Consider the following 13,269-nt stretch of genomic DNA (forward strand, 5'->3'; position numbering starts at 1 on the left):
ATACCTATGAGGTCCACCACCCTCCCCTCTTCTCCAGTCCCCTACTGCCTCCCCGTTGCACAGATTAAGGCCCTGCTGCCCTGCTGTGAGCAGGAGAGTTCAGAAGGTGCTGAGACAATACGCCAAGTGGATGATTTCCTTCTGGAGTGCTGATCTGGGAGGAAGGAAACTGGACTGAGCACGTACAAGCACAGGAGGAACAGACAAGCAAACAGAGAAAGGCCGCAAGGAGTCCCACTTACTGCAGCTGGAAGTGCTTGATCTTGGTAACCAGCAGTGTGTACTGGGCACCCAGGGGCGCCATGGATGCAACATCTACAAATATCAGTTGTTCCAGAGGCCCTGTTTCATTGGTTGCTTCTGAGGGGCATAAGGTGCGGCTCACTTCCTGGTAGTTGTAGCTTCTCTGGTATCTGCAGCAGCCAATGGAGGGAAAAACCAGCGAGGAAGATAAAGACACTCAGTGAACAAGCAGGGAAAGAAACATCTCATTTCACTTCTCCCTGAATTTCTTTCCACGTCCTTACATTTAAAATTTCATACTGGACGTACTGATAGTAATTTTAGAGCTACTGTGTTTGGCACAGGTTGTGTGACATTATAACACAGATATGAGAACTATTGAGTGCTAACCAACTCACTTAGGCTGTGTCTACCGTACCAAATCATCCTAATTCAATCGGGAACATTATCAGATTTTGAAGGGGGAAATTGTTCAAATTGATAACACAACCAGTTGATTCCATTTTCCCACTCTTCAAGCTTTTGCTAAATGAAAATAAAGAAAGCCTCAGCGTCCAAGTAAAGGCATGAGAATCAGTATCTCAATCCTCACATTTCTTAACCTCCAAAAATGATTTAACATTGTGCCCATGTCTGCATGCCTTCTGCTTTGTTTTTGTTAGTGCTCTAGTGCCTTGTACAGCTTCCCCTTTAAAAATATAGACTCCATGAGGCAGGGATTTCATTGTTGTTTTATGCCACTGTATCCCCAGCATCTGTCATTTAGCAGCGCTCAATATATATTATGGGATAAAGAAAGCACACTTGGTGAACATTGTGAAGAATGGGGGAGGTGTCACTCATTTAAGTTGACTGCTGGGCCTAGCCCCGTCCTCGGTGGATGACCCACTAACCAACCAGGGGTAACCGAATATTCTGGGTAGAACTTAAATGTTAAATGTTCTTCTAGGTGCTACAAATCAGAGTGCTTATCAGAACCTCAAAGAGGAGAGAAACTGAACAGAGCTGAATGGTCAAGGGAGGCACCACGACAGCTGTTTGCACTCGCATGCATAATATGTCAACATTCTGAATGTCTGCGTTCTCCTTTCACTAGGGAAAACAGCAATTAAGGTCTAGCACATCGAAAGAAAACAAATGTAATGAAGATGTTGGGGAAGATCCACTTACAGTCCCTGGAAGAGCAGAGGAACCTGCCAGGACAGCACCTCTTTCTGCTGACGAACCACGACCAGGACTGGGTAGTCGAGGTTCTCAGAGGAGCTGTTCACATACACCCTCACGGCGTTCACCTGTGAGCCAGGGCAGAGAGAGAGGAAACGCCAATCACACGTGCATGCACACACGCAGACATTCACAGCATGGCTGCCATCTGAAGCTCTAAAAAACTTTAATTCTTACATTTGCCGCTAACCATAGATACTCCAGATATCCCAGCTGTCTTCTCATTCATATTGTAACCATAGTCAGTTTCAACACTGATCACACAATGAAATCACTAGGGGAGATTAGAAAAAAAAAACAAAAACAAAACACAAAACTGATGCCTAGGTCCAACCCTCAAAATTCTGATTTAAGCTGTCTTGTGTGAAGCCAAATTATGGAGGCTTCAAATGGCAGGTGGAGGAGTTTGAATTGGGCAGTCAACACACGATTAGGAGAACAAGCCCAGAACAGAAAAAGAAAGATGTTGATATGCTTCTCTTCTTATCTGAATATAAAATGCTAAATATACAAATGTCTCTTTTTAAAAAAAGACCTACAAGTGCCTCAAACTTTAATTTTGGTTTGGAAAATCATTCTGTGCTTCAAACCAAAATGTTACTGCCACATTTTGTTAAAGCCTAGCAGATGGCCTGATGCTCCCCCAGCAACAGATACCATAGGGGCTGAAGAGTCTTCTCTTTGCCCTGTTCCTAGGTGTGTATCAATCCCTGACACTAAATGCTTTTTTACATCAGTAGATCTGTGGCTTCTTCTAAATACATGTGTCACCCCAAGGACTGAACATTATCATGGCTGTTTAAAAGACAGGAAATTGAACCATGCTGCTGGATCCAGAGGGTTTTGGTGTTTTCCTTCAGCTTTTTGTAATACTATAGACAATAGAAAAAAGGCAAAGTAAGAAAAAGTTGATCTTGGACTTCCTAGGTTAAGAATCTGCCTGCCAATTCAGGGGACATGGGTTCAATCCCTGCCCCAGGAAGATACCACATGGTGCAGAACAACTAAGCCCGTGTGCCACAACTACTGAGCCTGCACTTTAGAGCCCGTGAACCACAACTACTGAAGCCCACATGCCTAGAGCCTGTGCTCCACAAGAGAGGCCACCACAATGAGGAGACTGCGCACCACAACGAAGAGTCTGCGCACCACAACAAAGAGTAGCCCCTACTCACTGCAACTAGAGAAAGCCCGTCTGCAACAACAAAGACCCAACACAGCCAATAAAATAAATAAATAAATTTATTAAAAAAAAAAGAAAAAGTTGATCTTTCATATAAGATTTTTTTTCCCCTAATGAATTTAAGCCTTAGCATTCTCTTGAAAACACCTTATTAGGGGAAAGAAATGAAACAAGGAAGCCTTGCAGTGAAATCCTGAAGATCTATGACATGTTGAAAATGGAAATTGGGAGGCAACAGAATAGCATGGGTATCATAGATTATTACTATTTGGATCACTTATATCATTCTTGATCAAGAAACTTTGCTTTCTTAATGTTAAAACAGTCCAAGGGTAATTTATTAATTAGATGAGAAGTGCTTGCTCACGAAGGGAGCATTTTCTTGTGTCTGCCCTCTATGTGTTTCCGTGGAAATTATGCTGCAGCTGATCACTGCCAACACCCTGTCTCTCATGCAGACATCTTTCCTAAGCTCTGGATGTTCCACAGGTACCTCAATCTCAACCTGAAGGAAGTGGTACCTGTCACTTCCTTCACCCCTAACTTTCATTTCTTTTGCATTTCCTTGCTTGTTGAATGGCCTCACCATACAGCCATTCATCTGAGCCTGAGTCATCCTTGATTCCTACTTCTGTAGCATTTTCCATCAACAGGTCATCAAGTTCTACCACTTCTACCTCCTTCATAGTGTCCATACCCAGATCCTCCCCTCCCCCACCAGTGACACTCTCCTTGTCCAGTCTTTCATCACTGTAACCCTCCTTGCAGCATCTTATCTAGTCTTCTCATCCCTAGGGCTGTACTCCCTCAGATGCCAGTTGCATCTTGGCATTCTCCTGCTGAAAAGGCCTTTGGTGGCTCTGGAAATCTTCAGATTTACCTCCAAAGGAATGGGAATAGTATTTTTATGAGACTATAGAATAGAATAATGAATCCTCATGTACTTATCCAACTTTAATAATTATTTAAAAAGTGTACCATTATATTTCATCTACACCTTCCATTTTCGATACACATCCTTTTCAGATTATTTTAAAGTAAATACCAAAGATCATACCATTTCTTCTGTAACTACTTCAACCTGTAACTCTGAGATAAGGCCTCCTCTTTTTAACATAACACATTACCCTTATCATACTTAATAAAATTAATAATAATTCTTTAAAATTATTCAATATCCACACAATGTTTGAATTTCTTCATGTTTAAAAAATTATGTTTTCAGTTTTTTAAAGAATTTTGAGTACAAACAAGATCCACATATTGCATCTGATTGATATGTTTTTGTTTTTGTTTTTTTAATAATTTTTTAAATTTATTTTTAACATTTTATTTATTTATTTATTTATTTATTTATGGCTGTATTAGTTCTTTGATGCTGCATGTGGGCTTTCTCTAGTTGTGCTGCATGGGCTTCTCACTGCATTGGCTTCTCCTGTTGCGGAGCATGGGTTCTAGGCACGTGGGCTCAGTAGCTGTGGCTCACGGGCTCTAGAGCTCATGCCCAGTAGTTGTAGCACATGGGCTTAGTTGCTCTGCGGCATGTGCGATCTTCCCGGACCAGGGATCGAACCTGTGTCCTCTGCACTGGCAGGCAGATTCTTAACCACTTAGCCACCAGGGAAATCCCTGGTTGATATGTTTTTTGAATCTCTTTTAATCTAAAGGTAACCCTTCCCACCTACCCCGCTTCTGGGCATTTATTTGTTAAAGAAAGCAGCTCACAAATTAGCAGTACAAACCTGAAACACCCACATTCTAGATTTTGCTGATTGCATCCTGTGGTGTCATTGAACGGGTTCCTTTATCCCCTGTATTTCCTGTAAACTGGCAGTTAGAGCTAGAGGCTTGACTAGATTTCAAGTAACTACATTTCTCAATCTTTTCCTTGGATTTTGAATTAGAGTCAAGAAAGTTTTCACCACTCTAGGTTACTGAGGCCTATGTTTTCTTCTAGTACTTTATGGTATCATATTTTGAATACTTAAATCTCTATCCCTTTGTGATTAATATTAGCATATGGTATGAGGAATAATTTCAATTTTATCTTTTTTTTTTCCATATGGCTTTCCAGTTGTCCCAACACCATGTATTAACAAGTCCATCTTTTCCCCACTGGTTTGAATCACTCAGGGCTTTTCTTGATCACTGTCTTCTTCTCTAGTTTCTTTGCCCACCAATCCCCCATATGCCCAATTACTTGCTATTTCTCAAAAGGGCTCTGCCCCCAGTGACTAACCTTTCAATATCCTTCTCATCCCTAAAGTCCTTTTATGGGAAGTCTTCCCTGATAGTTCCCCATCCCATCAAATAAGTGGGTGTCCCTCTCTTGGGGGGGAGGGGCATGTGGCCTCTGATTACCTCTATACAGCATGTTAATACCACTGTGAAATAATAGAAAAATAATATATGTGGCCTTTGCCTCCAGTTGCCGAAACAGAGCTCCTAAAACCCTAGTAATTTCCTAAGTGATAAGAGCACTACTAGCATATTCTGTTCTAATATTTGGCCTTATTCCTGGCCCCTGACAGAGCTCCTAAATCCCTTGGAATTTCCTGGGTGATAAGAGTCTCCTTTGTTCTAATGAAGAGACTCAGTGGGCTCCGGGATAACTTCAGGATGGGAGCTAGTCACCCCAAAAACCTAGCCATGATTAGGAGATTGGAACTTTCAGCTCTATCTCCATCCTCCAGGAAGTGGAGGGGGCTAGAGATCAAGTTAATAATTGATCATGCCTAAATGATGATGCCTCCATAAAAATTCCTGAAATAAAAGGTTTGGAGAACTTCCAGGTTAGTGAATGCATTCCATATACCAGAAAGGTGGAGCACCCCAACTCCATGGGGATAGAAGCGTCTGTGCTCAGGACACTTCTGGACCTTACCCTATGCACCTCTTCCACATTGCTCATCCTAAGTTATATCCTTTTATAATAAACCAGTAATCTAATAATACACTGTATTCCTGAGTTCCAGGCAAATTAATCAAACTTGAGGAGGAAGTCACGGGAACCTCTGATTTACAGCTTGGTTGGTCCAAGCATAGGTAACAACCTGGACTTGTGATCGGCATCTGAAGTGGGAGGTGGGCAGTCTTGTGGGACTGAGCCCTTAACCTATGAGATCTGATGCAAACACTAGGTAGAGAGTGTCAGAACTGAATCGAATCATAGGACACCCAGCTGGTGTCACAAAATTGCTTGATGTGTGGAAGACTCACATTTTTGATGTCAGAAGTACTGGATGAGTAGAAGAAAGTAGAAGTTAGCTTTTCCTATATACAACCACAAAGCATTTTTTCGTGTAGTCAAATTTATTCCTTTTTTCTTGGTCATTTCTTCCATCACTTTTTAAAATTGAGATATAGATAACACACCACACAATTCACTCTTAAAGTGTAGAATTCAGTAGTTTTTAGTATATTCACAGAGCTGTGCAACCATCACCACTACCTAATGCCAGAACATTTTCATCACTCCCCAAAGAAGCCCTGTACCCATTAGCAGTCACTCCTCATTCCCTTCTTCCCCCAGTGCCGAGACCAGCTCGGCGACTCGAGGTGAGTGACGGGTGCCGCAAGCTTGAAGAAGACACAGACACAGACTGAAGAGAAAGATGGGACCGGGGGACTCAAGACCTCTCGGATCAAGAGCCCTGCTGACTCATCCCAGGTTGCTTTTATTGAGTTCGTGGGTTAACATTCTCAGGTTACACTCATAAACAATCAAAGGCCTCACATGACTGAGGCAATTATCTTTGTTTACTTCCTGGGTCTGAGTTGAGCAGGTGTGGATTTGAGCTGGGGGTGGAGAGCAAAACAGCCCTGGGGGCAGGAGACCTCTCTCAGATATTGGGGGTCTGTGCCCCACCCGTGTTGGCCCCTCTGCGACTGTGCCTGTCTTAGGTTGTTCCTCCCTTGAGGAATCTTACCCGTCTCTGGCTAACCAGTCATCCTCCAGGGCCAAACACGGTGATATAAGGAAGGTTCTATGCACCACCCCTGTTGGCCCCTCTGCGGCTGTGCCTGTCTTAGGTTGTTCCTCCTCTGAGGAATCTTACCCGTCTTTGGCTAACCAGCCATCCCTCAGGACCAAACAGGGTGATATTAGTCTCCACGCCCCGCACCCTCAGCTCCTCCACTGCTCAAGCAGGACATTCTGAATCCCATCGCTCGGCCCACATACTTCAACATTTTCAATGTTTCAAAAAGGTTCCAGAATGTCTTCCCACACCCCAGTGCCTGGTAACCACTAATTTAATTTCTGTCTCTATGGATTTGCCTGTTTCATGTAGGCTATTTCATATACATAGAATAATATAAGATATGCTGTCTTGTATCTGGCTTATTTCACTTAGCATAATGTTTTCAAGATTCTCCATGTTGTAGCAGGTGTCAATACTTCATTTCTGTTTATTGCTCAATAATATTCCAATTGCATTAATATATACCACGTTTGTTGATTCTTCAGTTGATGGAAATTTAGGTTATTTCTACTTTTTGGCTATTACAAATAATGCTGCTATGAATGTTTGTAAACAGCTTCTTGTGTGAACATACGTTTTCAAATCTTCTGACTGTATACCTAGGAGTAGAATTGCTGGGTGACATGGTAACTCTTATGTTTAACTTTTTGAGGAACTGCCAAAGTGTTTTCCAAAGAGGTACATCATTTTACATTCCTGTAATTTACATTACCAGCAATGTAAAAGTTTCAAATTTCTCCACATCCTTGTCAACACTTATTACTGTCTGTTTTCTAGACTGTAATTATCTTAGTGGGTGTAAAGTGGTGTCTCATTGTGGACACGGACCTCTCCATATTCTAACAGTTAGTTTACCTGCCTGGCTTTTCTGGGAAGCCAACAATTTCATATTTGGCATCTCTGGTGCTGGCAAAATGAATTAGCTTAGAAGCAGGCTCACTTTTGGGGTTCATAACATAAACGCTAGCATTACACACAGTACATGTGTTTAGAGCACACTTCTGTCTGGCTTAAATCTAAAGCAGTCAGAACTGAGGTAAAAACCTAAGGAAAGCTGTGAACTAGGCCAGCTTCATCTTTAGCTTGTCTGCTTCCCTTTTCGTTACCTAGGCTGCAGACTCCTCCTCCTCCCTTCTTAGGTACTTAGTGCCAGAAGGGATTTCCGTCCACTTTTTTTTTTTCTCATATGTCACTCTAAGGCAGTGATTCTCAAATTTCAGTGTGCTTTTTAGCATTCAAATCTCTCAAACCCACCCCCATCATTTCTGATTCAGCAGATCAGGAATAGAACTTAAAAATAATGTGTTTTTAACAGCAGGCTAGGGGATTCTGATGCACGTGGATTGGACCCACACTTTGGGAAGAACTGTTCCAAAGAAACCATCTAGTGGATGGGCCCATTTGCCAGCAACTTGCCAACTGTCCATTATTACGAGGTGCACAGCCATGAGATTGCCAATGTCACTAGCACGTCTGGAAGCTAGTGTGTCTGTGAGGCTGAAACTGGGCCAGCAGGAAGGAGGTCTGCTGGGAGAAGAGCAGAGCAGATGTGTCAATGCCATAGTTACTCCACTCTACTCTCTTATCTCCCCACTCTTTTATTCCTGGTCTGGCTTGTATAATCCACTTAATTTTTTTATTATTTAATAATGATCTTACTAAATTATAATTTAAAAACTCAGAGATACTGGCATAATAAATTTCAAAAAAATATATTAGAGTAGGAGATAGAAGATACTAGGTAGTTTTTTTCAAGATGAGCAGATAATGCACCACCCCCAGGAGGGATAAAAAAGTCCTCTTCAAGTGTTGCTTTGCTTTTCCAGAGGCCAACATGCAATTGAGAAAGTTGGATTATATTTGCAGTAGTGAAGTAAGCCATCTAAAGGCAAAAATAAAGGAAGGTATTGACAATGCATAATGGACCCTGATACCTTGTAACAGACCTGTTTAAGAGCCAAGATTTTCCCTCCTGTTGCTTCTTCCTGTTTTCATGACAACAAGAGCACTTTTATTACATATATGTTGTTCTCTTCCTGTGTTTACTACAAGCAGGGAATTGCATTATAACTATGAGGAAAGAATTATTTAAGTACTCCCATCTCTCATATTACATAGATCACAATTATGAAAGGTCTTAAAGCTTAGAGAGTCCCTTTTTAATCTTTTAGAACACGTCAGTAGGGAAAAGTTCAAAATTACAAATAATAGAGTTCTGTTGCAGAAACAGGGTGAAAATGAGTTTAATTCAAAATCTAGTTTGGTTTTGCTAAAATAATGAGACTGTAGGCTTTATTGGAACATCAGGTTAAGAATCAGAGATTATTGGTTTCCATTATCAGGCACACCATTGTTTTATGGTGTGATCTTGAAGAACTCATTCCACTTGTAAAATAGCTACAATAGTATTTGCTAATGGTTCCCTTTCCTCCTGTTACAAACATTATAAAAATTTTTTTTACAAACAAATACAAATGTTACTTGGTAACTGTTTTAATAACTCTGTTATGTTCACTGGGTGTATATCTTGGGGGTTGTTTAGGTTCTTTGGCCCTTCTGTCTGCCATTCCTTCCTCCCTCCCTTCCCTCCTTCCCTCTTTCCATCCTTTCTTCCTATTCTCCCATGCTCCCTCCATCAGGAGCTATGGGAGGTGCTAAGTATATGCTAAAGGCAACCCTGTCCTCGAGGAGCTCATGATCTAGTCAGAGAGATGGTGTTATCATCAAAAGTATAATGTGATGATATTACAGTAGCCATGTGAGCAGGTGCTGTGGGCACCCAGAGGACAAAGTGGCTGCCCATGTGGAGGAGTCAGAGGAAAAACAGAAGCTAGTTGGGTATTTCCCAAGTTATAGTGAAGTTGGTATTGTTCACATAGGTCCCGCTGTTGCCTGCCTGGTAGCCATGACCTTGACTCATAGTGTTAGAGAACCTTACATCTGGGAAGGTACTCAGGGAGATCATCTAGTCCAAAGGTTCCACTGACCGAAGAGGACCCCGAGACATAGAGGTGATGTGATTTCCCCAAGGATACTCAACTATGGAAGAATCATGAGTAGACCCCAAGCTTCTTGCATCCCAGTCTCCACACAGTGCTTGGTCGGATCGTGCTATCATCACCATTTTGGATCCCTGACGCACTGAACACCACTGTGGATATAGACTTGTGCTGTGACATCAAGAAGCTATATAAACACCATGAATGAAGGCAGAGACAAGCCATAGTATAGGAGATGTTATTTGTACATACATAACAGACAAAATATCAGTATCATGAATATATAAAGAATCCTGAAAACTCATAGAAAAACACAATAACCCAATAGAAAAATGGGTAAAGGATATAAACAAGCAACTGAAGAGGAAAATGACCAAAGAACATGTGAAAAGATGTGAACACTTTACACTCACCAGAAAGGTAAAGACTCAAAAGTATGACAGTACCACATTTGCAAGGATGGAGAGAAATAGGAACTCTTGCGTATTGCTTATGAGGATGTTATTCGGTACAACCATTTCAGAGAGCAAGTGCGCAGTATCTACTAAAGCTGAAGATGAGTTCACATTACCTTCCAGCATTTCCACTCCAAAGTTTATTCACAAGGAAAGCTCTCTTACACATGCACAAGGAGCCATGAGTAAGAGTGAAATGAATGAAGTAGAATATGGGTCAGTATGGGTAGCTCTGAAGACAGTAAATTAGGAGAAAGAGCAGGTTGCTGAAGGATGCATATTGTGTGATCCCATTTACATAAACTTTGTAAACAAGCAAAACAATAACATCTATCTTTCTATCTTTAGTAAAATATACATACATGGAAGCAATAAACACCAAATTCAAGACCACTGGTTTTCAAAAACTGGAAGGCTCTGAGACTTTCTCACAGTTGCCACAGTTTCATCAATATTGATAGACCCCGACTCCTGGGTTAAAGGCAAGTACTTTATTAGTCTGGTCACAACATGGGCAGAAAGCCTGCCTGATCTTTGGCCCAGAGAGGGACACCATCTCTATTTTCTGAGATGTTCACTATACAAATAGCCTTGAGAGAACAGTATAGAAAAATTTCAGTTGTTGCCTTCCTGTAAGATGTACAGACATCGTCTCCCTAAAATGGTTACTTTGGGGGATGAAGGAAGAGGATGGATGGGGCTAAGTAGGGAATTCTAATCGTCTTTCTGTTTCTTAAGCTGAGTAGTGGGCACACAGGCGTTTGTTATATTATTTTCTATACTTGTTTATATGTCTGAGATATTTCATCACCATCATCAAAAAGCTGTGATGTGCTGGCATTTGTGTTTGCCCACTTCTGAGCAACAACCCACATTTTATACAGGTTCTTTTTTTTATTGTTTTTGTTTTTAGCCACATGGCTTGCAGGATCTTAGGTTCCCGACTAGGGATTGAAACTGGGCCACGGCAGTGAAAGTGCTGAGTCCTAACCACTGGACCGCCAGGAGGTTCCCTATACAGGTTCTTTTATATTCAGGGAAGTGGCAAACAGTCTCCAAAACAACATATTCTCATATAATCTGTCCTCACTAGTGCTTTATACTAACTGATTACAGCCCATCTGCCTCTCTCTCTCTCTCTTTCTCTCTTTCTCTCTCTCTCTCTCTCTCGGGCAGCTGGAGAACTTTACATTGTCTTTGGTCTGATAAACATAACTCATTTCTACATCGCTCTTCCCTGGAAAAGAAATATGAAGATGAAGCTAGTACTGCACTGGACAGTAACATGCCCGCCTAGATTCTGTGTTATTAGGTGTGTGAGTTTCCCAGGGCTGCCATAAGAAAGTACCACAAACTGGGTTCTTGAAACAACAGAAATGTATTCTCTCACAGTTCCAGAGACTAGAAGTCTGAAATTAAGATGTCAGGCCATGCTCCCTCTGAGACACTGGGTGGAACCCTTTCTTGCCTCTTCCTGCTTCCGGTGGTGACAGTCAGTCCTGGAGGTTCCTTGGTTTGCAGCTCATCACTGCAACCCCTGTCTCTGTCATCACAGTGTTCGCTCTGTGTGTCTGTTTCACATTCTGTTCTCCTCTCTGTGTATGTCCGTGTCCAAATTTCCCTCTTCTTATAAGGATTTCAGTCATTGGATTAGGGCCCACCTTCATAACCTCATCTTAATTTAATTAATCTGCAGAGATCCTACTTCCAAATAAGGTCACATTCACAGGTCCCAGAGGTTGGAAGTTCAATATAGAGTTTCCCTGGTGGCGTAGTGGTTAAGAATCCACCTGCCAATGCAGGGGACACAGGTTCAATCCCTGGGCCCGGAAGATCCCAAATGCTGTGGAGCAACTAAGCCTGTGCACCACAACTACTGAGCCCACGTGCCGCAACTACTGAAGCTCATGCGCCTGAGCCCATGCTCTGCAACAAGAGAAGCCAGCGCAATGAGAAATCTGTGCACCACAACGAAGATAAGCCCCCGCTCGCCACAACTAGAGAAAGCCCGCACACAGCAACGAAGACCCAATGTAGCCAAAAATAAAATGAATAAATAAATAAATAATAAAAATAAATCTTAAAAAAAAAAACTTCAACATATATTTTGGAGGTGGGGACATAAATCAACCTATAACATTAGATTTGTAGAATATTTAAGTAATAAAGCCATTCAGGTACAGACTCTGTACATTTCCCTGACCAGCAGCTTACCTCCAGCTTGTACCCATCTGCCAAGAGCCCTCATGCTAAATGAAGGCAGGCCTGCTGAGAGAGTCCATTATGTGACTGTTGTACGAAATAGTCTGCCCTGGAGAAAAGTGGCCTTGTAGTTCTGAATCCTTTTTTTATTAGCGGCTAGAAAGTCCTAGTAAATGAAGCATTTCATCCCAGAAGTTTTATAACTACTGCAGGGAACTGAGCTGCTTTAATCACAGGTTATACTTTTTTTTTTTAAAGATAAGCTTTCATGTAATTCCTGTAGTTATTGATGTGACTGTTTAAAATTCCCTCTGCCTGAGGTAGCCTTGGAAAACCATCTTCTGTAAACTTACGCTATAATGCAGAAAGATACGTAGACCTGGATTTTATTTCTGCTACTACATCTTCTATCTGGCTGACCCTGGACGATTCACTTAAATTCTCAATTTCCTCAACCGTAGAATGGGAACAGGAACATCGGAACCATCCACGTCCCTAGACTACAGGTGACCCGTGCTTTGTGACCTGCCGAGCACCAGGCAGAGCAGAAGGCAGAGCTGTCCCACCCGCACTCTGGGTTGGGGCAGTGCTTTTCCACTCCCACACATTCACCAGTCAATCAGTTATGGACTGTCTGTTTTCCATGGGTGGAGACACACTTATAAGCCCAGCTGCCCCTGGCGGAGGAGAAGGTTATGCAGTCCATCTCAGGTAGCATATTAATTTCCTTTCATAGCCTGGCTTCCAGCTTTCCTGGAACTGCTCGTTCATCTCATCGAAAAGAGCAGTTTACCCCCCCAGGAGCTATTTATTCCCTATTTGTTTAGATTCTCAGCATTTTGTATTCAGAGCACTTTCCTAAGAATCATGCTTTACAGACCTCATCTCACCAATTTCATTATGCCAACAATAATCTGGACAGAAATACATTTATATACTCTTTCCTCTTTTGGCTTATGATTTGAATTTTATTTTAAACG

At 41.9% G+C, this 13,269-nt stretch overlaps 1 protein-coding gene across 1 annotated transcript in view; it reads right to left on the reverse strand.

The window, feature by feature from the left end:
- Window positions 1-13,269, reverse strand: part of SIDT1 (SID1 transmembrane family member 1) — a 93,632-nt gene that overhangs the window by 62,402 nt on the left and 17,961 nt on the right. Inside the window, exons 2-3 of the mRNA XM_057696472.1 lie at window positions 1,414-1,535; window positions 243-413 (exon numbers count right to left, since the gene is read on the reverse strand). Of these exons, the coding sequence (XP_057552455.1) occupies window positions 243-413; window positions 1,414-1,535 (293 nt within the window). The remainder of the gene's footprint in view (window positions 1-242; window positions 414-1,413; window positions 1,536-13,269) is intronic.

This window comes from Hippopotamus amphibius, chromosome 10 (genome assembly GCF_030028045.1).
Source record: "Hippopotamus amphibius kiboko isolate mHipAmp2 chromosome 10, mHipAmp2.hap2, whole genome shotgun sequence".
In the NCBI taxonomy this organism is placed as follows: Eukaryota; Metazoa; Chordata; class Mammalia; order Artiodactyla; family Hippopotamidae; genus Hippopotamus; species Hippopotamus amphibius.